Source organism: Lithobates pipiens, unplaced genomic scaffold, assembly GCF_037356315.1.
Source record: "Lithobates pipiens isolate NorthernLeopardFrog02 unplaced genomic scaffold, aLitPip1_a1.2 Scaffold_23, whole genome shotgun sequence".
Taxonomy (NCBI): domain Eukaryota; kingdom Metazoa; phylum Chordata; class Amphibia; order Anura; family Ranidae; genus Lithobates; species Lithobates pipiens.
This window is the reverse complement of record NW_027507785.1, coordinates 127,046,225-127,071,959: the sequence shown is the minus strand read 5'-3', so window position 1 is coordinate 127,071,959 and position 25,735 is coordinate 127,046,225. Positions and strand designations below refer to the sequence as shown.

At 43.0% G+C, this 25,735-nt stretch overlaps 1 protein-coding gene across 2 annotated transcripts in view; it reads right to left on the bottom strand.

Annotated features, from left to right (window-relative positions):
- TAB1 (TGF-beta activated kinase 1 (MAP3K7) binding protein 1) overlaps positions 1–25,735 on the bottom strand; it is a 203,789-nt gene that overhangs the window by 157,314 nt on the left and 20,740 nt on the right. Inside the window, exons 3-4 of one of the 2 annotated variants that reach the window (XM_077452322.1) lie at positions 20,107–20,260; positions 1,476–1,562 (exon numbers count right to left, since the gene is read on the bottom strand). In XM_077452322.1, coding sequence (XP_077308448.1) covers positions 1,476–1,562; positions 20,107–20,260 — 241 coding nt within the window. The remainder of the gene's footprint in view (positions 1–1,475; positions 1,563–20,106; positions 20,261–25,735) is intronic. The other variant, XM_077452323.1, reaches the window with a different exon arrangement.

The window sequence follows — 25,735 nt, the reverse complement described above, 5'->3', positions numbered from 1 at the left end:
CTTCTCCTCCCCTCATCTGCATGACATAGAGCAGGGGTGCCCAACCTTTTGAAGAGCGAGGGCCACTTAAGCGACTTGGTACCCGGTCACGGGCCACAATGAGCGGAGCGGGTGGATGGCATGTCTGTGTCTAGTCTGCATTTGCAGAGTGGACATGGACGCAGCCCACAATACTTTTTGGCGGATCGTATTTAGAATACTTAGAGGTGAATGGAGGGTCCAATTGGTCGGACTGACCGCGTGAAAGGAGTCCAAGGCTGCTTTCACACTGATGTGCTGTGGTTTACCCTAACCATGTATGCAACGCAATGTACCTTTGGCTTTCCTGCAGTTTGCAATAGACTTCTATTATATTCTGCAGGTTTGGTGCACTTTCAGAAAGCTCACCAAACTCGCAGGTCATAATAGAAGTCTATGGCTCAGTGCAGGATACTTGCAGGTAAACTGCTCTGCACCTGCAGATCAGTTTGGAAGCAGCCCAGTGGTTACACTGCAGAAAAGATATGCCCAGATATACAATGTGATTTTAGTAATAAACTGACTTTTAATAACAGTATTCTTTCTATTCTATCCCAGAGCAGGAGGTCGTGGGTCACATCAGAGGGCTCCGCGGGCCACATGTGGCCACCCCAGGCCACTAGTTGGGCACCCCTGACATAGAGGAAAGTGTTTTGTATTTTTCCCCAGAGGTAACCTAGGCAGGACTGCGAGTCGTCATTGCAGAGTGCACAGGACAGCAATAGATTTCAACAGATATAACAAAACAATTTTAATGGTATATTTAAAGAGGAAGTAAACCTTGACGGGTTTACTTCCTCTTTGATTCCCTGCAAAGGTAAAGCATAATGGACTACTCCATTATGTGTCACTTACCTGACACAGGAGCCAGCAAAGTCACCGCTGTCCCCTTGTGTACAGAGCCTCCATCTTCTTGGTGGGTCTCGCTGCTCTGGCGATGTCATTTGACGGAGCCGAGATGACGTCACTACCGCGCATGCGCGCGAGAGCCACCACTTGCGGCATATCGCCGTTAACAGCGGCGCGCTCAGTGCGCCTGCGCACCGCTGTCTACGGCACATGCGCTGTACACAGCGGTGCCTGTCTTTTGTCAAATATCTCCTAAACCGTGTAGGTTTAGGAGATATTTCTTGGACCTACAGGTAAGCCTTAATCTAGGCTTACCTGTAAGTCAAAGTGGTTTGTAAGGGTTTACATAGGTTTAATAGACCGAAAGAGAGCAAATAGGAAAAAAGTGCATGGTTAGGATTTACAGTACATAAACTTTAAACTAACATTTCGCCTACAAGGTAAGCAACACACTCATTTATGAAGAGGCGTTCAATAGATACATTGATTTCATTTTTGTCTTGCACTAAGTGATAGTTGGAATCTGACTGATTAATACACAGAGAATGCTACTACTCTTCAGAATCCTTTTTACAAATAAGACTCATCTTTTAAAGACATTTTATTACCTCTGGCAGCTGTGACTGGAGGCTTGCTTTCTCTGCTAAGGAATCATCAATGGATTCCAGGAAACTTCTTTCCACAACATCAAATGCCTGGAAGAGACAGTATTGACATACAGCAATATCAATAAAAGGCCTCTCAAAATACAAATCACAAATGCATGCCAATGTAATGAACAAAAAGGTGTCGGTTCACACCACGAGATGCGGGAACCAGCGCAATTCCAGTGCAGGTTCCTGCATCACACAGAACTCACAGGCAGTTCACTCTGCCCGATGCGAACCGATGCGGGTGTCAATAGTAAGTTAATGACATCCCCAGATCGGTTTGCATATTGCACTGCGAACTGTGAATTGGGACAGGAATCGGATTGCACAGGTGTGAACACCTATGCGATCTGATTCTGGTGCAGGCAAAAAGAAAGGATCCTGCGCAATTTTGGTCCAAATGTGATGCAAATTCAGCCATACAATCGCACAGACATCGCATGTGATCTGCATAGCAGTGCGGTGAGAATCACATGCAATGTCTGACATTGCACAAGTGTGAACCGTTACCAAGTCCTTTAAAACAATCACTGCAGGGTAAAACATTACAGATTTAAGAAATAATTTTTTTCCCTTCACCCACTAAGAACCTTATAAGTACTATTTACTATAGTACTATACTATACGATTTATAGCAAATTTAACCAGAAATAGGATGCCTGTTTGCCTGCGCAAGCAAATACTGCAACTCTATAACATATACCCCAGACTGTCAAATCCATCATGTACTTCGCTGGTTGAACTGGATAAACTTGTATCTTTGTTCAACCAGAATAACTATGTAACTTCAATTATGTCAGGGCGAGGTGTCCTAAGCTGGGATGCGAGTGGATGTGTGGGGTCTTGTTTCCCACAACATATCCTGACCTGCTATGCTGTACTGATTCTTTAGTATGTCAAGACTCCTGTAATAGCTCTGATAAACCTGAATTTTCCCCACTCCCCATTGGTCCCTTTATGTCAGGGGTTGACAAATTTGCTTGGAATCTAGGAGCCAGCTTAAAAAGTTAGGAGCCAGGTCCGTGACGGCGATCCGGACCTGTCCCTGGCCTGACATGGAGACAAGTGAGGGGAAGATAGCAGCGCCGTCGCTGCCCCCCCCCCCCCCCGTCTCCAAGCCATTGCCCATAGCTCTTAGGAGGGACATTTTATTTATTTTTTTCAAATGACAATTTTTTTTTCAATTGCATTTTAGTGTAAATATGAGATCCGAGGTCTCTCTGACCCCAGATCTCATATTTAAGAGGACCTGTCATGCTTTTTCTATTACAAGGGATTTTTACATTCCTTGTAATAAGAATAAAAGTGACACAACATTTTTTTTAAAAGAACAGTGGGAAAAAAAAAAGTTAAAATAAGCAGAAAAAATAATAATTTTTAAACGCGCCCTGTCCTGCCCGCATATAAAATCGGTGTTCGAACCACACATAGGAGGTAGCGCCGTGATCGGTAGAGCGAGAGCAATAATTCTAGCCCCAGACCTCCTCTGTAACTCAAAACGTGCAACCTGTAGAATTTTTTTAAACGTCGCCTATGGAGATTTTAAAGGGTAAAAGTTTGTCGCCATTCCATGAGCGGGTGCAATTTTGAAGCGTGACATGTTGGGTATCAATTTACTCGGCGTAACATTATCTTTCACAATATAAAAAATAATTGGGCTAACTTTACTGTTGTCTTATTTTTTTATTAACTAAATTATTTTTCCCAACAAAAGTGCGCTTGCAAGTCCGCTGCACAAATACGGTGTGACAGACAGTATTGCAACAACCACCATTTTATTCTCTAGGGTGTTAGAATAAAAAATATATATAATGTTTAGGGGGTTCTAAATAAAGGGAAGAAGAGGCAGGTAATATAAAACAGGAAGCTTCATTAGCATTGCTGGTTTGTCATACCAACGGCGACCACAAGAGGGCACCAGATTCCATAAGGAATCATAGGACCGCAGTAGGCCTCAAAGCCGCGGCCTAAATTTTCGGCCGCCGGCGGAACGGCACGACGCGATCACGCTGGGGGGGGGTCCACAGAGACAGGATACCCCCAGCTGTGCTGCCCCAGGCGCGAGGTCGCTATTTCTAGTCGCCAATGCGACCTGGCGCCCGGGTTTTGTCGAGCCCTGCTTTATGTCAAGCTGAAATGCCAAGAAAGGTCTGAGAGGAAACATGTAACCCGTGTGAGGCTCCCACATAACATGTTGAATGGTGGGAAGGCAGATAGAGAGAAGGGAAAGGAGGTAGCTGCCAGGTTTTAGCAATTTGCTCATGGGCAGACTAAGGAGGCATCCCACAAAGTGGCAAAAACTTTGATCCTTCTGGGAGTACTTCTTCCTCTCCTAAGATGACAGACCAAGTCCAGCCTGTTATATTTGACATCACTCACTCTTCTTGTTACCAAAACTAGAGACCACGAGACATCTATACATTGAGTGGTGACAGGATGTAGCCATTCAATGTTCTTATCTCAGGGGGTTTTTTCTACTCGTTTTCCTCGGGGATGGTGTGGCTGTTCAACACTTAGGTTTTTTTTTTTCGTTTTTTTTTATAATTGGTCCTCCTAAATGGAGTGCAACTGACTATTGTCAATATTGTGGAATGGTGTAGTTTCCTGCAATATGGAACTACTACTACAATATTTTTTTTGCAACCCTAACTGTGTAAAGTAGATCATTATATTGTAATGTTTACTATGTGATGATTATTTTTTCACCTTTAGGAATGGTAACTCTACACTTGACTAATTCTATGTATATGGTTTCCGGTAAAATGTAGCAGGAGACAAAGATTAAAATTATACATTATTGTGCCCTGGATCCTGTTCCCTCACAACTTCTACGGTCACTCTCTTATTCTATCCTATGCTCCCTCACTCACATCTTCAATCTCTCCCTCTCTAGTGGCACCTTCCCCTCTAAAACATGCGCAGATTACTCACATACTTAAAAAGCCCTCACTGGACCCCACCAACCTTAACAATTCAAGACCCATCTCATTGTTCCCCTTCACATCTAAACTTCTAGAATGATTAGTCTACAACCATCTTAGCTCCTACCCAAGTGAAAATAACCTTCTTGACCCCTTACAGTCTAGCTTTCACTCACAGCACTCCACAGAAACTGCTTTACTAAAACTCACTAACCATTTATTAACTGCAAAAACCATGGTCACTACTCATAATCCTACTGCTTGACATCACTGTGGCCTTTGATATGGCTGACCACCTGATCCTTCTCAAACTCCATTCTCTTGGCCTCCAAGATTCTGCTCTATCCTGGTTCTCCTCTTACCTATCACAGCACTCCTTCAGTGTTAACTACAAATCTGTCATCTCCTCTCCATTGCCCCTTTCTGTGAGTCGCCTAATGCTCTGTTCTTGGAACCCTTCTCTTCTATCTACACCTCCTCCCTCGGTCACTTAATAACCGCCCACGGCTTCCAATACTATCTTATATACGGATGACACCCAAATAGATCTGTCTGCTCCTCACCTCATCCCTTCGGTCTCCTCTAGCATTACTAACTTACTAACTGGCATATCAGCATGGATGTCGTACCACTTCCTTAAACAAAATCTCTCTAAAACCAAGCTAGTAATATTCCCCCCTGCCGTCCTCCATGACTTTTTCCATCAAAATCAATAATGCAACCATCAATCCCTCCCCTCATGCCAGGGTACTAGGTGTAATCCTAGACTCTGACCTGTCCTTCCAGCCCCAAATCCAATCGCTGCTGAAAGCTTGTAGACTTCACCTCCGAAACAAACCTTAAAATCCACCCCTTTTTAACAAATGAAACCACCAAGCTACTCATTCACTCCATTGTTATTTCTCGTCTTGACTATTGCAACTCCCTTCTCATTGGCCTACCTCTTCATAGGCTCCTCTTCAGTCTATCATAAATTCTGCTGCCAGACTTATCCACCTTACCATCTGTTCATGATCTGCCACCCCTCTCCGCCAGTCCCTACACTGGCTCCCGATTGTTCAGCGAATGAAATTCTATATACTAACCACAACATACAAAGCCATTGACAACTCTGCCCTGAGCTACATCACCAATCTTGTCTCCGAATATCACCCAAACCATCCTCTACACTCTTCTCAAGACCTCCTACTGTCAAGCTCCCTCGTCTCCTTCTCCAATGCTCATCTCCAGGAATTCTCCAGAGCCTCTCTAATCCCCTGGAACTCTCTACCTCAACCTGTCCAGCTATCTCCCACTCTAGCTGGCTTCAGGCAGTCCCTGAAAACTCATCTCTTCAGGAAAGCCTATCACACCCCCAACTAATCGTTTACCACTTCCACCAGCTCATTCCCCACAGTCACAACCTTTTGTACAACCTGCCCCACCCTATTAGATTGTAAACTCTTCTGAGCAGGGCCTTCTTAATCCTCTTGTATTTTATTGTATTGTAACTGTATTGCCTCACTTTTATATTGTAAATTGTTGGCGCTATATACATTCTGTATTATAATAATAATACACAGGCAATACTTTTTTCTATTCCTCATAACAATGAGGTGTTAGTGTACTTACTCATAGGTTGGTAAAGTTATCCTGTATTGAAAAATAGTTTGACTCTAAAGGCAGATATGAATTTCTATATAGATCACTGTGACACACCAAATGCATAATTTACATTTATTATTCCCCACTATACTCAAGTTCTTAGTAGACAATATGGTGGTTCTTGCAGTATTAGATTTTATTAATATAATTAAACCAGAATTGGAAAGTAGGGGTGTTGAAATTAATCGCTGAATCGATGCATCGGCATTCGACCGTCCACGATGCGGCATCGATGCTGTAGCTTTAAGTAAACGATTATTGAGGATGACGTCATCCTCGCGCCATGCTGCCGCGCCTCTGAGTGGAACCGAAAGCAGCCGAAGGTTTCACGCCGTTTTCTCCTGCCTCCCGCTGACGTCACCCCCCTGTGTCGCGGCTCAGAGAGAGAAGAAGACACCGGCCCTGCAGTCTGACCTCCTCCGAGTCCCAGTCCCCCCCAGAGCTTTCCTCCCAGTGGGCTGCCTTCCTCCGCAGGCCAGCACAGAGCACAGACTGCCGCTGTTACAGGGGGAGAGGGAGACTGACCATCCGTCAGTGCCGTTGTCAGGCCCATCACCTGACTCAGGAGGACACAGTGACAGACGGGAGTCAGGACTGGGAGAGAGACCCGAGCTAGGCCGCGCTGTCCTCACAAGCAGCAGGAGAGGAGAGAGACCAGCTCCATCCAGAGTACCTGAGTGCCACTGCCAGTCGGACACAGTGCCACACTGCCTGACACTCAGCTCAGAGTCAGTACCATCATTAAATCAATCAGGTAGGTAACTGACTGTGTCATTGTCATTTTTCATGTTAGTGTCACTATCACACACACACCCACACACTGTGGAAGAACTAGTACACTGCTCACTAAACTTGTCATTCTGTCCTGTCCTCAGATTCCAGTCCTCACAGGCAGCAGCAGGAGAGGAGAGAGAGAGACCTGCTCCAGCACCAGAACAGCACTGCGCTCAGCTCACTCATTGTCATCATCATCACAGGTAAGGGTAACCAAACTCACTGTCTGTCTGAGTGTCTGTCACACACACACTAGTAGTACTAGACTAAAAGAGGTGGTATGGTACTACCAAACTAAGATAAATTAATATATAATATAATCTAAAATAATAAAAATATCATATAATATAATCTGTATCTGTCTGTCACTGTAAATTTAATGCAAATGTCAAATCTTCACATAATACCAAAAAATTGGGCTAACTACTTTACTGTTTTTTGTTTTTTTTAAATACATAAAACCATAATTTAATGAAATGGGGGCAGCAGGATGTTGGTGGGACACAGGGACAATGGGACAGTCACAGCGTGAGGTAGAATAGGATTTTTGTCAACTATTTGTTTAACATATCAGTAACAAGTTTCCTCTACTAGTATGATGTATGTAATTGTATATGACATATACAATTACATACATCATACTAGTAGAGGAAACTTGTTACTTTTCTGGTGATCTTGTTGTGGCAGGCTTTAGACTTAACCACTTAATTTTTTTTTTCTTTTTTAATACTGACAGAGTTTGTAGACAACATTGTCATCACCCCTGTCACAATTACATGGCATGATGCTAGACTAGTAAAAATGGCAGAAGGAGACCACAAAGAATGAGAAATAAAAAATGCACCTAGCTTTTTAAAAGCAAACATCTGGGCACATTTTGGCTTTTATGAACATGAACAAAGTGGTAAGCATGAATTGGACAAGTCATACGCTGTGTGTAAAGCCTGTCAAACAAAAATAAAATATCTAGAGAATACTACTAATTTGAGAAACAATGCTAGCCGTTTTCACTCAGAGATGCTAAAACCTGCCACCACCACCACCACCAGTGCCAAGGAAAAAGACCCAGCTCAGCCAAGAATTGATGCAGAAATATTCTCAACTTTGCCGCCCAACCCTGAAAAGGGGAAGAGAATAACAAAAGCTGTAGCAGCTTTCATAGCCAAGGACCTGCACCCTTACTCTGTTGTGGACAACACTAGGTTTCACTACCTGTTCACTGAGGAACCTTCGTGTATGATAGCCTATCGGAGAGCTTTCCAAAACGCCGGAAACTAACAGTGATTGGACGGCCACCCTGCCCATTTGCTCCACGTCGACTGAGAGTAAAGCAGGACGATCGGCTGGTTCCGGAATCTTTCGGCCCATGTCGGTAATCTTCGGAAGGTCTGTACGTGCTCGCGCCCTCAGCGGTGTGTGAGAGCGGAGTACACATCTGCGATCCCTGCAATTGGAAACTGCTCCAGATGTTCTGAATAAAATAGCATTGGAGAAAGCAGAACAAGGCGATTCTTTTCCAATCAGCTGAACTGTCTGAGATTCAAACCGGTCTATGGCCAGCTTTAACAGGGATGAGAAAAAAGGTGATACAGAAAAACAAAGATTGCAAAAAAATTTGGGAAAGATGGTATATAAAATTATCCCAGACAGTATGCTATCAAAACATATGTAATTTATTGGACTAAAAGTGTGACAGCATCTGTCTTTTTGCTATAATACTTTTAGTCCAAAAAATTACATATGTTTTGATAGCATACTGTCTGGGATCATTTTATATACCAACTATCTGGGAATCCGTCCCAATTTTTTTTTTGCAGTATTGTGCTTTTGGTATGTTCATCCACACACCTTTTTGTGGAATGACAGATGCAAATTAAGTCCTCCGAATTTACCGTTCATTAGAGTGAGTTACCATCTCTGATTGTACAGAAAAACAGAGAAGGTAGTGCAAGGAGAATAATGCGTGTTAAAGAGACTGTATAGATTGTGATCCTCGTTCACCACATTTAGGGGCAGGAACAGGAAGTTGGCTTTGACAAAATGGACGGGGGGAAAGGGAAATAAAGAGGGAGTTAGTTAGCTTGAGAAAAAGGAAAAAAAGCCCAGGAAGGGGGGGAGACTTCAGAGTTCCACAAGGCTCCAGTTGAAGTCAGCAGGAAGGAGTTTAGACCTCAGGGTTGCCAGATAGTCAGGAATTTACTAATTTTGTCAGTCAATTTGGCTTTAATATTTTTCAGGTAGCAAAGCTAAGTTGTTTCTTTTTTTGGTTTTGGTTAGAGAGAGATTAGTAAAGCATATTGGCGCAAAAAGAGATTGAGGCATCTAATAACTCAGAGATCAGCTGAAATATTTCTAGCCAAAACCAGAAAAATATATAGAGCATGTCCATAATGTATTGGGAAAGGATTCCACTTGTCCGCACACCCTAAAAAAAAAATAAAAAAAAAAAAAATAAAAAAAAAAAAAGGAAGATGCTTGTGCATGAGGTTTGGAGTCACAGTTGTGCTAAAAAAAAAAAAAAAAAGTAGGAGGTGAACATTCACTGGATTGTAAAAAGGGTTTTATTTGGAAGTAAAAAAAACTGTTGGGGAGATCAGTTGTTTGTTGCAATGACTGATATGATTTGACTACGTCTTTGGTAAGAAAAGGTCTAACCTGAGTGAGTACCCACTCTTTAAAAAGGCCAGAAGAGAGTGGAATCCAGGTAGAAAGGCATGGTTGAGAGTAGGACAAATTAGAGACTTACTGAGAGATTGGAGGTTTGCCATTATATTTTTTTATGCATTCCTTATTTATAAAAAAGAATTCACAATTACAATAAGCATAAAAACATACACAAGATACATAAACATAACCATCCATGTGCAAACTCAGAAAGGGTACCACCATAAGTCTATGTTGTTTGCTGAATATTTAACTGCATCCCAATGTTTGCAAAAGGATAAAAACAAAAAAAAAAAAAATATGGTAAAAATACAAAAACAGACACTGTGCTGTTGCACGGCACTTTTTATTTGTTTTAATCAGAGGTTTGCAATATAAATTTAGTGATAGGAATGGAGTGGTCGCATCTGTCTGCAGGGTTAAACCAAAAGAGGTTATGTATCTGAAGGGAATTGTAGTCAGCTGAATAAATTGCTACCCATAATGGAATCTTGTATGTAGCTTTGCTCGATTCAGGCAGCATAGAAATATTTTGAAAGGTGTGATATACTAAAACCTCTGGAGCATTTGTTACACACAAGGGTGTCTATAAATGTGGGGCCTAATGTCATGCCATATAAAGGGTAAACATGTGGCTTAGTAGCATTCTCAGGATATGAGAGGGGATCAAAACTGGTAGGACCTGGAAATATTACAGAATTTTGAGGAGAAGGGTAATTTTGGTGGCAGTGATTCTGAAAAGTCAGGATATGGGATATTTATCCCATTCAATTAGAACGATCATAGTTAGCAGTTAGATGGATCCCTAAGTAAGGGAGGGAGAGATGGTACCACTGAAAATTGAAAAAGATTTGTTGAATATGGTGAACCGATTGATGTAAAATTCAAGGCCTTGGATTTATTCCTATTATTCCTGACCTATAGTAGTCCCAACAACTTGGTGGTTAGCGTGGACGTTATGTTTCAAAAGGGAGATAATAGGGTTTGTAACAAACAAGATCACATTGTTAGAGGAAAAGCCAAGTTAGTGATTTGAACTGGTAAACAGAATTCCAGGGGAATTAGGGTTGGACTTGATTAACTTAGCCAAAGGTTCCATGATTGGCATGAAATGTAAGGGAGAGAGAGGGGACACACTTGTCTTGTACCTCTAGCGATATTAAAAGGGGCAGATTTAAAGCCAAAATAATGAAATCTCGCCTGCTGGGAATTGTAGAGAGCCCACACCAATGTACAAAAAGATTGGGGCTCAGGCCCCATTTCAGTACGAAATGTGTAAGATATTGCCACGATAAAATGAAAATCTAACGCCTGAACCTTCTTGTTCCAGGCAGACAGGATACTGTTTTGTAGCAGTCTTGAATGAAACTGAGCATAGGAAACTGCTTTGAATGAAGCCACCATCTTCCCCTCATACAAAGGCAAATAGAAGGACCCTTCTTTGCCCTGACTACCTGAATCAGTTCTTTTATGGCACTGATCTTTGCCTGGGGGTAAACATACCCTCTTCTGGACAGTAGCTATGACCAGACCCAAATACTCTAGTCTTCTTACTGGCTTTAACCACTTAAGGACCACCTCACACCGATATACATCGGCAGAATGGCAAGGCTGGGCACAAGCACGTACCTGTAAGTGGCTCTTTAAGGGCCCAGCCGTGGGTCAGGAGCGCGCCGCACTCCCTACCCGGTCCTGAGCTCCGTGACCACGTCGGGAGCTTTGGGAGCCCCATCGCGCGATCGCGCAATTGTCAGTTAAAGCGATGCAGTGCTGAATCGCAAAAAGGGGCCTGATTCTTTGGCTGCAAATTGGTCTGGGGCTTAAGTGGTTAAAGAAGACTTCTCCAAGTTGAGGACCCAACCTAGGTACTCCAGTTAGTTGACTGTGGTGACCAAGTTTTGGTCCAAGCGGGCTACCAACCGGTCTATCAAGAGCAGGTCGCCTAGGTATGCTATTACTGTTATACCTTGGGCCCTTAATCTGGCCAGCGGAGGGGCCAAGGTTTTTGTAAACACCCAAGGTGTAGTAGCTAGCCCGAAAGGTAGAGCTACAAACTGAAAGTGGCGTTTTTCTACTTCAAACCGCAGGTACTTTTGATGAGCAGGGAAAAATAGGTACATGTAGGTATGCATCCTTGACTACCGATCGGATCGATTCCATGCGAAAGCCGTACTTTTAGGAATCGGTTTAGATCCTTGAGATCTAGAATGGGTCCGACATCTCCATTTGGCTTTGGTAGCATGAAAAGGTTTGAATAAAACCCCAATCCCTACTCTTGCGTGGGAACTACCACGATAACTTTTTGCGACAATACTCGCTCCAATTCTAGAAAGAGAGACTTCTTTTTCTCTGGGTCTCTGTGTATATTTGACCTGAGGAAACAAGGAGAGGGGAATTCTCTGAACTCTAGTTTGTAACCTAGAGTTATTGTGGAGACCACCCATCTGTCCTGAAAGTCCTCCTGCCAGAGTCTTGAGAACTGTAGCAGTCTTCCCCCCCACCCGGGCGAGCGGGGGAGGCCCTTCATAAAGAGGCTTTAGCGTTTTGTCTTGTAGACTTCCTCCCCCAGGACTTCTTTTGTCCCTGGAGTTGATTCTGAGATTTAGTTCTTGAGCCTGGACGGACGAGGCCGTTGCGACTGCCTGGAGGCTGATGCTCCTGGCACTGGGGAAAGAGCACGTTTGAAAGAGGGACATTTACTCCTCTTTTTGCCAGCAAGAGGCTGCTTTCCCACTAGAGATCTTTTAGATATAATTGTCCAAATCCTCTCCAAACAGCCTTGCACCACGCAAGGAGAATCCAGCCAGAAGCTTCTAATATGGTGATTCGGCTGACCAATTATTCAACCATAAGTTTCTACGCATATGCACCAACTCAAGCGTAAGGCGAGAGGTCTGGAGGATAGAATCTCTGATTGCATCAACAGCAAAACACAAAGCCACTGGTAGGTTGACAACCCCCGGGCTTGCTGTTCAGGTAAAACCTTGAGGACCTGTTTAATTTGGTCTCTCAAGTACTGTCAAACTCCGATTGCTGCCACTGCAGGTTGAACCTGCCAAGGAGAACCCTGTTTTTTAACAGGAATTCCAATTTTTTATCAGTTGGATCCCTAGGCATCTGAGCGTTGTCAACAGGACAAGTCAGACTTTTATTGACGGAGGATATGGCGGAGTCAATCGCTGGTATACCCCACATCTTAAATTTTTCCTCCGTAGAATAAAGTGTTGAAAACTTTTTAGGAGGGGAAAAAAATGTTTATCTGGGCGATTCCACTCAGAATAATAAGCTTTTCCAGTAAACTATGAACAGGAAAGGGATGTGCAGTTTTAGGAGGCTTCAGTGAACCCAAACAAGAGGAGGGTTCTTTAACTGACTCAGATACGGACAACTTAAATGTGGAGCGGACCAATCCAGCAAGAATTTGCACCAATACCTTCTCAGACCTTCTCCACTTGATTCCCCAAAAGAGGAATCATCAGTCTCATGCCGATCCTCCGATGGGGATTCCTTTCCTTTTTCCCCAGAGTTCCTCTGTTTGAGGGTTCTGGATGGTAGAGGGGGACCTAGTGCGTTTTCTTCCACTGAGTGAAGATGCGATTAAGGCCACTAATCTTTCCTCTAGCCCATTTATAGTTGAGGAAAAAACCTTCTGCGTAATTTATACGCAGGGGCTGAAGTGCCCAAAGCAGATGAAGCCCCTGACACCGATGCCTCACCCTGGCCAGCTTCCCCAGGTCCTTCAAGGGGGAAGGTGTTGCAGAGGGGGGTCCTCAGACCCTGAGGAAGAACCCTTTGAGCACCTGTTTTTCGGGGTATTTGTACCTCTTCTGCCCACAGTGCCCAGGTACCACAAAAAAGCAATGACTGCTGGGCAATGTAGTTCAGCAACTGCCGCTGCTACCAAGACCCAGTCTGGTGCTTAAGTAAATGCTGCCAGGGAATACCTGTGTCCCACAATCACATGCGCTTGTCAGCTCTGTGTCCTTCCATAGGCTGTGTGCACCTGTACGGTTTAGGAGATATTCCCCTCGGTATGCGCCGCTGACTGCAGCGGCGCATGCGCACAAGGGGGTTCTCTCCGTGAAAATCCGGCAGCGCTCGTCCGGCCGGATTTAAATCTCCCGCGCGCATGCGCGGGAGTGACGATATCGCGGCTCCGGCCACTCACAGCGCCGGAGCCGCGATACCCGGAAGAGACGCCGAGGGAGCATGTCGGCTCCCTCGGCGTGGATCGGGCGAGATGTCGGGGCCTCGTTCTAAGGTAAGTATTTCATAATGAGCTAGTATGCGGTGCATACTAGCTCATTATGCCTTTTGCTTTGCAGGTTTTAAAAAAAAATAAAAAAAAAAATTGCGGGTTTACTACCGCTTTAAGGAGTCTCCCTTACCTTATCCAGCTGCAGGGTTCTGTGTAACAGACCCAATCTTCACCTCTCACGGTGGGCTCCGTTTAGAAAAAAACCTTTAGAGACTGGGGCCCCCTTTTGTAAAGGGGGATCCGAAGTTCTGGGCCTGTAAAGCACCCCGCCAGGGATATGGCTGAAAAAAACAAATACTGGATCCAGCTCTCTAAAAAGAGAAGCATTATAGGTAAAAACTTGTTTCTTCGGACACGAGGCCCGGGTAACATTCAATTTGGCCAAAAAATACACTTATATATTCCAGTGGAGCTCAGCACAGCACAGCTTTACTCGTGACCAACACCTAAGACACTGGCGAAAAAACTGAGGTACTCCCTGTAGGGAGAGGGGTTATATAGGTGGTTGAACTTCCTGTCTAGGGTGTGCCAGTGTCCAATCACCTAGTGATACCCTATATAACCCATCAATGATCACTGAGACTCTGTGTCCCCTGATGTACGAGAAAGAAACATGCCAACTATTACTCTAGTGTAGTCTCTCTCTTTAGAATACCTGGCAAGTGTAGGCTGGCTTGGACTTAGTTTTTCCTCTTGTGTACAAAGAAGAGGGGTAAAGGCCACGAGTTGAGTTGTGCTCTGCAGAGGTGAGAATAGCTAACATCCCCCTGCATCTCTAGTGATGACACTTGTCTCAGGCAAGCACTTGGAGCCAGAAACAAGTGCCATCAATCAAAGCTCATTTATTATTCATTTCCATGCTAGGTGGTTGGACAGCAATTGTGTGCAGGAGTGTGCCCTGTCTGACCAAGCAACTAGCCTTAGAAAACAGGTGAAAACATTACATGTACCTTGACAGGAGACAAAAAACAAGTAACAAACTTAGCAATGGGAGCGTTATATTTTGTAAAATGTCATGCTGGTCTAAAAGCCATCTCAAGATGATGTTGTATTTCCTAGAGCTGCCACGACGCGTCGACGTAATCGACTACGTCGACTAAGAAAATACGTTGACGCGTCACGCACGTGTCATCTTGCAGGTAAATGGCAGTAATGGCGGCGGCAGCTGCTGCTCCTGCTCCCGGGAATGGGGAAAAAGGTTCCGGTGCAGCACGAAAATCCAGACCACGACTTTCAAAGGTATGGGAATTCTTTAAACAGAGGCCAGATAAAATGGTCCTTTGTTCCCTCTGCAAAACCAAACTGGCGTACCACGCAGCACTACTGCGATGCACAAGCACCTCAGAAGAAAACATCCTGGCGCACTACGGCCTCAAACGGACGAGCCATCTTTGTAAGTACTTACTACTTACTTACTAGTATTTTGTTTGTTTTGGGAGACAATGGGAGTAATTTGTGGTCAATATTTATTAATATATTTTATATGCTCATGCTGCTACTGCTAGTAAGTAAGATACATCATTATTAGTGCATGCTCAGGGGCCAGGGGTACATATTTGTTGCTGTGCTGCTTTGCTAATTTCTTTTTTTAAGTGGCCATCTCATGTTTTTTTTGAATGTTTCACATTCACAAGGCACTTTTTGCACTGCAGCCCTCTTGCTGATCTGGGGATCCCTCAGGGCATGGTTGACATGGCAATGACATTGAATTTGACAACTTCCTGCAATGTATGAGCTGAGAGAAGAGATGCCATGCTTTTCTTCCAATACACAGAGCAGCAACAATATAATATTAATTTAATTGCAGACAGACATTTACTACACTACCCGTACCCTCTTTTAAATTCGCAGTACAAGTACATTATTAGCAGCATTGAGCATTCATGTTGGTTAAAATTGGTTCAGGTTCCTAAATGTTAATTATTATTGTGTGTCTTTTTTGTTTTTGTTTTTCTCAGGAAAAGGCAAAGCTGTGTACAGGAGTTCTTCTTCCATAAAAAAGGATGTCACTGTTTGCACACCCCAAATGGCCGTTGCATATACCAATAGCATACTCAACATGATTGTAAAAGATATGAGACCTCTTTCCATTGTAGACGGTCAAGGATTTCGTGAGATGATCAACACGTTTACCCAGGATACACACTTCCCTCCAGGTCCCATTTCACTAAGCTGATGGAGAAGAAATACGAGGAGAATTTTGAAAGATTCAAAGCATCACTCAAAGATGTGAAATCAAAAATAGCCCTCACCACAGACGCATGGACCAGCATTGCCACAGAGGCATACTTGGGTGTCACATGCCACTTCATCAATGAAGACTGGAATCTTACATCGTACAATCTGACCACTATGCCACTTGAAGATCGGCACACAGCTGAAAACATTGCTAACTGGGTGGAAAAAGCAGCTGAAAAGTTTGAGATATCCATGGCCAATGTATATGTAGTTGTCCATGATAACGCTGCAAATGCTGTCGCTGCTCTGCATATTTTGGAAGAAAAGCATGGCATCTCTTCTCTCAGGTGTGCTGGTCATACATTGCAGTTAGTTGTCAACCATGCCCTGAAGGATCCCCAGATCAGCAAGACCCTGAGGGCTGCAAAGTGCCTTGTGGAACATTAAAAAAAAAAGCTGTCTAAAGTGTTGCTGCACAAGAGATGACATCAAGATGGGAGCGGGAAACTAAATTCAGAGATGATGGTGGAGAAAATATATGTCTTATTGCAGCTGCCCTGGACCCCAGATTCCGCAAACTAAAATTCCTGCCAGCAAAGGACAGTTTAAAAGTTCACCTCAAGATCCAAGCTCTTGCTCTTGAAGTGAAAAGAAGATATGAGGAAGAGCAAACGCAACATCGATGTAAGGAACAACGGTCAACCAGTGCAGTCATGACATTTTCGGAGAAGAGGCAAGTGTCTCTGTTAGACACTTTGCTCGGTTCTTCAGATTCAGATGACCACCACAGTAATGGCGAGGATGACACTGGTCACATCCAAGATCAAGAAACCCACAGTGAAGTTGTGCGGAATGAGATACACATGTATTTCAGTGAGCAGGCTATTTCTAAAGGAAGAAAATCCGCTGAAATGGTGGAAGGAAAACGAAAAGAGGTTTCCCATCTTGGCCATGCTGGCAAAGAGTTACTTGTCTGTGCCTGCAACATCAACCCCATCTGAAAGGCTTTTCTCAGTTGCTGGCAACATTGTGACTAAAAAAAGAGCAAGCCTAACATCAAAGCATGTTGATATGCTAACGTTCCTCCATTGCAATGCTAAAATATAGCATTGTAATGGAGGAAGTAACACAGGCCCCCAACCTTTTGCACTCGTCATGACTGTGTTGTGTTCTTGTTGGGCTGTATTAGTGTATTTATGTTAAGATGGCTCATGGCTGCCTTCAGTGTTGTATTGGCCATATTTTTGCACAGCCACAGTGTTGAGCAGTGCTTTTGGTGGGCTCGGTTCCTCCTTGCTTCCTTCCTTGAAAACTGTTACCTCCTCAGGTATGTTTTACATTACAATTAAAGTAACATACCACAAAAATACTGCTCAATCAGCACTCTGACTCTACAATAACACTATGTATTCAATCATCAATGATTACAATTACATAGTGTTATTGTATGTTGACCAGCATTTTTGTGGTGTTAAACAACAACACTTTAGGTCAAGAGGCATAATGCCATATAAATTCTGCCTAACACTTTGCAAAAGATGCATTCTGAAGGCATTATGTGTGGTTGAGTAGTAAGGTTACCACACAGCACAATGCCTTCCGAATTCATCTTTTGCAAAGTGTTAGGCAGAATTTATATGGCATTTTCATGCCTCATGCCCTAAAGCATTACCTTTTTATTTTTGGGCACTTTATTTTGGTATATTATGTCTTTCATGTGTTTTGTACACAGTGTTGAGCATGAGCAACAGTGCAGAGCAGCAGTGCTTTTGTAGCATTTTTATATGGCATTTTTTTAATGCTTCAGTCTCTGAATTAATGGCAATGCCATAACCATTATTCGTGCCTGATGCTAAAGTGTTGTTTACATTTTATTTTTGGCACTTTTTTATACTGTAAAAACTTTACCACATTGAAGTACTTTTTGGAAAAAATGTAATAAAAGTTGAAATATTATATTTAGAAATTGTACGTATCATTTTTTTGTAAAGTTATCCAAAGGATTATTATCTAATCACAAAAAGAACACACTAGATTCATTAATAAATAAAAAAAAAAAAAATCGGATAGTCGTTGACTAATCGAAAAAGTAATCGATAGATTGGTCGACAGACAAATTAATCGTTAGTTGCAGCTCTAGTATTTCCCATTTTCTCTCTGTAGATAGTTTTGTCAATGTGCCTAATAGGGCCAGAAGTTGATGTTTGTTTTTTCCCCCCTTTTCTTTTTCAATTTTCTTTTTATATTTCCGTATTGGAAAAATCTTTGAATAAAAAAAATACCGGTTAATCTGCTAGAAATGCACTCAGCTACCAAGTCCTGCTGTGAATGGACAACACACGCAGCAATTTTGTTGATTGAGTGTTGTCAGCCCTGTCCAGTTTAATATTGCCGAACTACTCAGACCTTTCTAATCTGCCATCTCCACAGCATAAAGGAGATGGAAGTCTGTAGTCCTAAAGCAGAACTCCAGAAAAAAAAACTTTTTCCCATGTCCTTGTTGCTAATCTCCTACCTTCACCAACTATGCCGTGCATGTTCTTCCGAGCCCTTTAGTTCCTCTGCAATAGTCTGCCGATTTTGCTGAAAAACCGCTATTGCCCAGTGATTTCCTGTTTGTAAGAGCGCTGGCTGCTATTATTCATGTATCCTCAACCTGCGGTCTTGGCACTCCCGCCTGTAGTTCCTCCCTATCGAGCAGGGAGGAAATAGAAATGTATTGGGCGGAGAGGTCTCACAGCCCCCGGTCTGTGCCACCCATGGAGGAGGTGTCCTCCCCCGCTCCTCCTCCTCCTCTGTTCCCTGCCAGTCACTGTCCCCACTCCACCCCTGTGATCATCCCCACTCCCCACCTGCATTCCATCTCCTTGCAGAGCGGGATAGTTAACAGAAATCAACAGGATGACAAAGCAGGGATCTCGGGCTGTGGCAGGTATTGTATGTGAAATACTGATCACCGCAGCGTCCCGCTGACCGGGACTTGTGATTGACAGCGTGCTGTTCCAATGCCGGCAGGAGGCAGGACATTACAGCAATCGGTATTTCACATACAATACCTGTCTCAGCCCATGATCCCCACTGTGTCCTCCATTTGATTTCTGATAACGATCCCGCTCTGCCCTGGGGGGGGGGTCACTGAAATGCTGCACTGGTGGTCACTCACTGATAAGACCGCACTGGTGGACACTGATTGCCGTTAGAAAGATATCAAAGCTGCAGGAGGAGGAGGAATATTTCTAATACTGAATTACAGCAGAGCACAGTGTGTATAAAATATCGTTATGGGATGTGTCTACAGTTCAGTAATGATTACATAAACATATTGCCCTTACTTGCTTTATCTTCTATTGTGGCTGGAGGAAAGAGAACAGACCTGCTTTGCATTCATAAGGCTGTAACACATCTATCATACTGTGTGTTACGGAGTAGTGTGGCTGGCTGCAGAATGAGGGGCATGATTTATGCTGAAGTGGGCGAGTTCACATTTACATGTACAGGCCTAGTGTACCCTCCCACATTCACTCCATTCCCAAAGATTCAAGGGAAATGTAGTTTAATTATGGTTTAGAGCAGTGATGGCGAACCTTGGCACCCCAGATGTTTTGGAACTACATTTCCCATGATGCTCATGTACACTGCAGAGTGGATGAGCATCATAGGAAATGTAGTTTCACCACATCTGGGGTGCCAAGGTTCGCCACCACTGGTTTAGAGAGATGGGAGGATGTAATGTGATCACTGTTCTAACACTTCCTCCTTACATGCTGCATTTTTTTGAATTACAGAGCTGAATCCTGAAAATTCAATCAGGCTTTTCTCTTCAATGGTAACACAATTTCACAAATGTAATAACTGTTTAGTGTAGGGGGGTGTACTAATGGGGGATTTTTTGAAAATCCCGGAGATCTGCTTTAAGGTAAGCATTAAGATAACACAAGTGAGCACTAAACACAGGACAGCACTGAATTTTTGACAAGATAAATGGGTATTTGTGGCACTTACCTAACAGATATAACAAAACATTTTCATTCACTTTTATTTAAACAGACTAAAAGAGACAAACAGGTTAATGAAGTTCTTTAAATTGTTAAAACATAAAAGCACATAACCAACAAGAGGAGATAGAACATATTAGAATAGGGTCACTCACCTGTAACAACACCCTGTGAACTTCTGCATCAGTAACATCTGAGTGCAACTGTCCTAAAAGGAGTTCTGCAGATAATCGCTGGCCCACAAAATTGGTAGCTCTGGTGCCACTGTACCCATTGAACACTCCATAAAGATAAATATTATTCTCTGTTCTGCACAAAGAGATGAAAAATAAAAATTATTTACCACAGTACATATCACTTAGTGATTGTAAAGCCCTTTTTCAAAATAAAAAAGGGGTTTAGATTTACCTGAGCTGTGCCCTGATATTGGACAGAGTAGCCCAGAACCTCCTCTTCTGGGGTCCCCCGACTGCTTTCTCTGCTCCCATAGCAAGCTACTTAATATGGGACAGGGCAGATGTGCGGGCTCACTCCCAAGCCAGACAGTGTGCGTGTCCACAGACACACACAGAAAAACTCAGCCCTGTCCCCTGCTCCCTCTTCACTGGTTATGACTGACAGCAGCAGGAGCCAATAGCTTCCACTGGTATCAATGTGCCCTGTGAGACCAGGGAGAAGGAGCAATTCTACTGCAGACTGACACAGGGCTATTTTTAATTTTTTACCTTAATGCAGGCAATGCATTAAGGTTTAAATTGTATTTCCATTAGAACCACTTTAAATTAAATGTATAGTGTATTTTTTATATACTTTTTACATTTATGGTCTGGACTGCAAAAAACAAAATCTACAGTATGTTTTTTTCTTTAGAAGCTCATTAACAAAGGCGCTCAGTCCCTTGCAGTGTGCAGAGCTGTTTGTTAATATATTTTTTTTAGTGATGAGCTGCATATAGGTACCCAATATACAGTGAATAGATATGCATCAGCTGTATGGACTAACCAGCAAAGCCAAGCTTGATGTGTCAGCAGAGATAGGTGCACAGACACTGCAACCGGGTCCATGCACTCATCTCTGGGGACCCAGAGGAGAATTTCTCACCTAAACTGACTGTAAACATCATTCTGCAAACGTCTGATAGTGATCTCTAGAAATTTGAAAAATAAACAGTGGCAGAATAAATAGTAACTAAATTTCACCCACCTTTAGCATCAGTGACAAAAACCAGAGGGGAGGGCTTAAAGTATACCTAAAACCAAGAACAAAACTTTCATATATTCCAGGTTACCAGTCTTTAGATGTGGTGGATAACTGGTTTTCTTTTTCAATTTTTTTCCTTTTATTTTAATCAATGTACAGTCAAGTAACACACTCCCTGTCCTAGGATGTCAATATCTGTACTGTATCTATGGAGAAGTAGTGTTGTCACCCTAGATTGATCACTTTTGATTCACGCTATACAACATCTTCCCCACTTCTTTATACCTTCCCCTCTTCTGTAGTTCACAGAGGAGAACTAGGCAAGACTGGTAACACTAGTTACATAGTTAGTCAGGTTGAAAAAAGACACAAGCCCATCCAGGACTAGTAAAGAAGTGCCCGATTCCCTGCGCTACACACAAATGAATTGTGCAAAAGAAAACTTATAAATTGAACCAAAAAGAGATACAAAATAAAGGGAAAACCTAAAGTGAATACATGTGTATTGGTCTGTTGCTGAATACTTGCTAGCATTCTAATAGATTATAAGATAGATTATAAGAACTAGTACTGCACAGTAAAACACACTGAAAATATATAATACAAAACACTAAGAGTCACAGGCGGCTCTCTAATTAGGCAGTCGCCTCAGGCCTCGCGGCCACCTAATTTGCCTAATGCATGCAATGAGTGCCGCGGATCTCCATCCTGCTTGCTCGCCTCACCGACATATGACAGGGATGAATCAGGAGGAGGAGAGACTGTACTGCCGCCGCTGTTAGCAATGGGAAGAGGGCTCTCTGTGTTTCCTGCCCATCCCTCCTCCTTCCTTCTGTCAGCGGAAAGCAGAACAGCATGAGATTGGAGCGGCTGTGTCTCTGTGTGGAAAGAGAGCAGCTGCGGGCTCTTCTTTCCCCCATCCGTCTCACCACTGTACTCATTGGGCAGGGAGAAAAAAAAAAACACTCAAAAAGAAGCAGAGAGGAGGATTGTGGGTCATGTAGTTACAAGGGCTGGACATTGCAATCCTAAAGGAAGAAACTACAGCCCCCAGCATGCCCAGCTGAAGAGTAGGGAGAGAGAGATTTTGGGGAAGTACACCCAGGACTCCAGAGGGAGAGGATTGTGCTCCATACCTCCATCAGAGAGAGAGAACCCCACTGTTCTGCACGAGGAAAAGCGCACAGCCTAGCATCGTCCCTTGTGAAGAAAGAAATGGAGTTATTTCCAGAATACAGATCTGGGTGCTACCTAGCGGAGTCAATACAACCCTGAATGAGCTAACTCTTGATCAGAGGAACCCTTGTTGCTGTATCCCCAGGTCTAGCAAGAGGTGCCGGTCTACTGCCATCTATAGGAACTGACCACCCTGTTATTCTTTGGCCCCAATACTGCCTGCAGGCCCTATTCACAGCTGCAACATGCACCAGCGATTATAGATGGAGATTTAGGACTTAGTGCAAATTCATACTGCAGCGGTGTCCAACATTGTATGCGATTCACACCCCAGATCACATGCGATCTCTGTGCAATGCGATTTCAGCCATACAGATAGTATGGCTGAATTTTCATCGCATTCGAACCAAACTCGCACAGGGCCCTTTTTTGGTCCACAGCAGAATCGGGTGGCACCCATGCGATCTGATTCCGGTCTGAATTTGCAGTTCGCACTGCTATATACAAACTGATGTGGGGGTGTCATTAACTTTTAATTGACACTCCCAGCAGTTTGCATAGGGCAGTGTGAATAAGCGATACGGGAACCCGCAGTGGATTTGCAGGGTTCCCACATCGCTGCAGTGTAAACCAGAACTTATGCTCAGTTCACACTGGTGTGATGCAAGAACCCTGCAAATCCACTGCATCGTTTGTTCGCATTGCCCTATGCAAACTGCTTAAAAATTAATGACACCCCCAGATCAGTTCACATATCGTAGTGCGAACTGTCAATTCAGACATGATACAATACTGGTGCAGACCAAAAAAGGGTTCTGCACAACTTGGGTCCAAATGCGATGCAAAGCAATACTATCTGTATGGCTGAAATCACATCGCACAGACATTGCATGTACTAAATCCCCATGAACTCGTATTTTTGGATCTAGTATTATCTCATGATCAAAACAGGATTATTACAAAAAAAAATCATGTTAAGCCAGGGCTCGACAAAACCCGGGCGCCAGGTCGCATTTGCGACTAGAATTAGTATCCTGTCTCCGTGGACCCCCCCGGCGTGATCGCGACGGGCCGCGCGGCCGGCGGCCGGTAATTGAGCCCCCGGCTTTGAGGCCTTCTGTGAGCCTATGGTTCCTTCTGGAATCTGGCGCCCTCTTGTGGTGGCCGTTAGAATTACAACCAGCAATGCTATGCTGGTTGTAATGCTGGAGCTTGCCCTGCCCTTCTTCCCTTTACTTAGAATCCCTAAACAATATATATATATATATATATATTTTTTTTTTTATTCTAACACCCTAGAGAGTAAAATGGTGGTCGTTGCAATACTGTCTGTCACACCGTATTTGCACAGCGGACTTACAAGCGCACTTTTTTGGGGGAAAAATTATTCAATAAAAAAAAAAAATAAGACAACAGTAAAGTTAGCCCAATTTTTTTTATATTGTAAAAGATAATGTTACGCAGGGTAAATTGATACCCAACATGTCACGCTTCAAAATTGCGTCCGCTCAAGGAATGGCGACAAACTTTTACCCTTTAAAATCTCCATAGGCGACATTTAAAAAATTCTACAGGTTGCATGTTTTGAGTTACAGAGGAGGTCTGGGGCTAGAATTATTGCTCTTACTCTACTGATCGCAGCGATACCTCACATGTGTGGTTTGAACACCGCTTTCATATATGCGTTCGCTTCTGCACGCAAGCTTGGCAGGACAGGGCGCGTTTAAAAAAAATTTTTTTTCTTATTTTAACTTGTATTTTTTTTCACTGTTCTTTTAAAAAAAAAAAATGTGTGTCACTTTTATTCCTATTACAAGGAATGTAAAAATCCCTTGTAATAGAAAAAATCAGGACAGGTCCTCTTATATATGAGATCTGGGATCAGAGAGACCTCACATCTCATATTTACACTAAAATGCAATTTAAAAAAAATTCGTCATTTGAAAAAAATAAAACAAATAAAATGTCCCTCTAAGAGCTATGGGCAATGACATGGACACAGGTGGGGGGCTGGGGGCTATCTTCCCCTCACTCGTCTCCATGTCAGGCCAGGGACAGGTCCAGATCGCCGTCACGGACCTGGCTCCTAACCTTTTTAGCTGGCTCCTAGATTCCAAGCAAATTTGTCAACCCCTGTGTTAAGCCGACCAGTGGTAACTCCCATCTACACTTTAGATGTTGTCATCATCCCACATGGAAAAGTAATATTCCTAGTGGACAATTTAATAGATTGAGACAGAACTGTTCAAGAGTGGAGGATTATATAGAACAAGGGGCTACGATGACAAAAAAAGTTTGAAGAAAAAGGTTATCCACGTGAGCTCGTTAATGAAACCTTTTTGTCCAATATTAACCCTCCCCTCAAAAAGAAGGCTTCTAGAGAGGAATTAGCAAATAATCATACTGTAAGATTTGTTTCAACATTTAATGATCATTTTAAATCAATATCTAAAATTATTTAAAAAAAACACTATAATATTTTACTGTTAGATCAATGTTTAGCTCTGGAAATACCAGAGGTTCCACAAGTCACTTTCCGAAGAGCTCGCACTATAAAACAAAAAAAAACAAAAAAATATTAGCACCCAGTAAAATATTAAATAAATCAACCAGATCCCCTCTGGCTATTAGGTCGTACTTTGATGACAGGAAAGGCATTTTCCAGTGCAAAAAAAGAGGATGCCTAAACCTGCCAATTCATTGTCCATGGGACTAAGATAATTACCACTAATTTAGGTACAAACTATGAAATCAGGAAATTTATTACGCGCTCTACGGACTTTGTGATTTCTGTCCTACGGTGCCCGTGTGGCCTCTTCTATATGGGTCGTACTATTCGTGCACTACGTGGTAGAGTAGGCGTCTACCTTAGATTCATTATTAAGGGGTGTGACGAACACAGTTTTCCCCGGCATTTTCATAGTTTTCATAATAAAGATATCAAATGCCTGGAGGTCTTTGTGATAGAAACCATCCCCAAAGGAACACTAACTATAAATGAGAGATTTTCCCTGTTATGCAAAAGGGAAGTGTTCTGGATATACATGTTTGATTCACTTGCCCCCAAAGGGTTCATGAGGAACTACAAACGTGCAGTTTTGTGTAGTGGGTTTTTTGATTATGTATGTGTTTTGTGGCAGACATCCATTATAATTTATTTAATGATTGTGAAAGCTGCTATATATAAATTTTACTTTTAGGTAGACATATGCTATACCAGACTCTAGAAAAGCTAAGGATAGTAGTATTGATTGTGAATCCTCTGAGCAATAAGGGGTTAATGTTAGAGGTCTGATTTATCCCGCCCCTCCCGCTTGGTTAATCTTTCCCGCCCCAATATTTGTCACCCCCCCCCCCTTTTTTTTATTTAAACTTTCTCAGTTGCCCTCATCCTTGACTATGATAAAG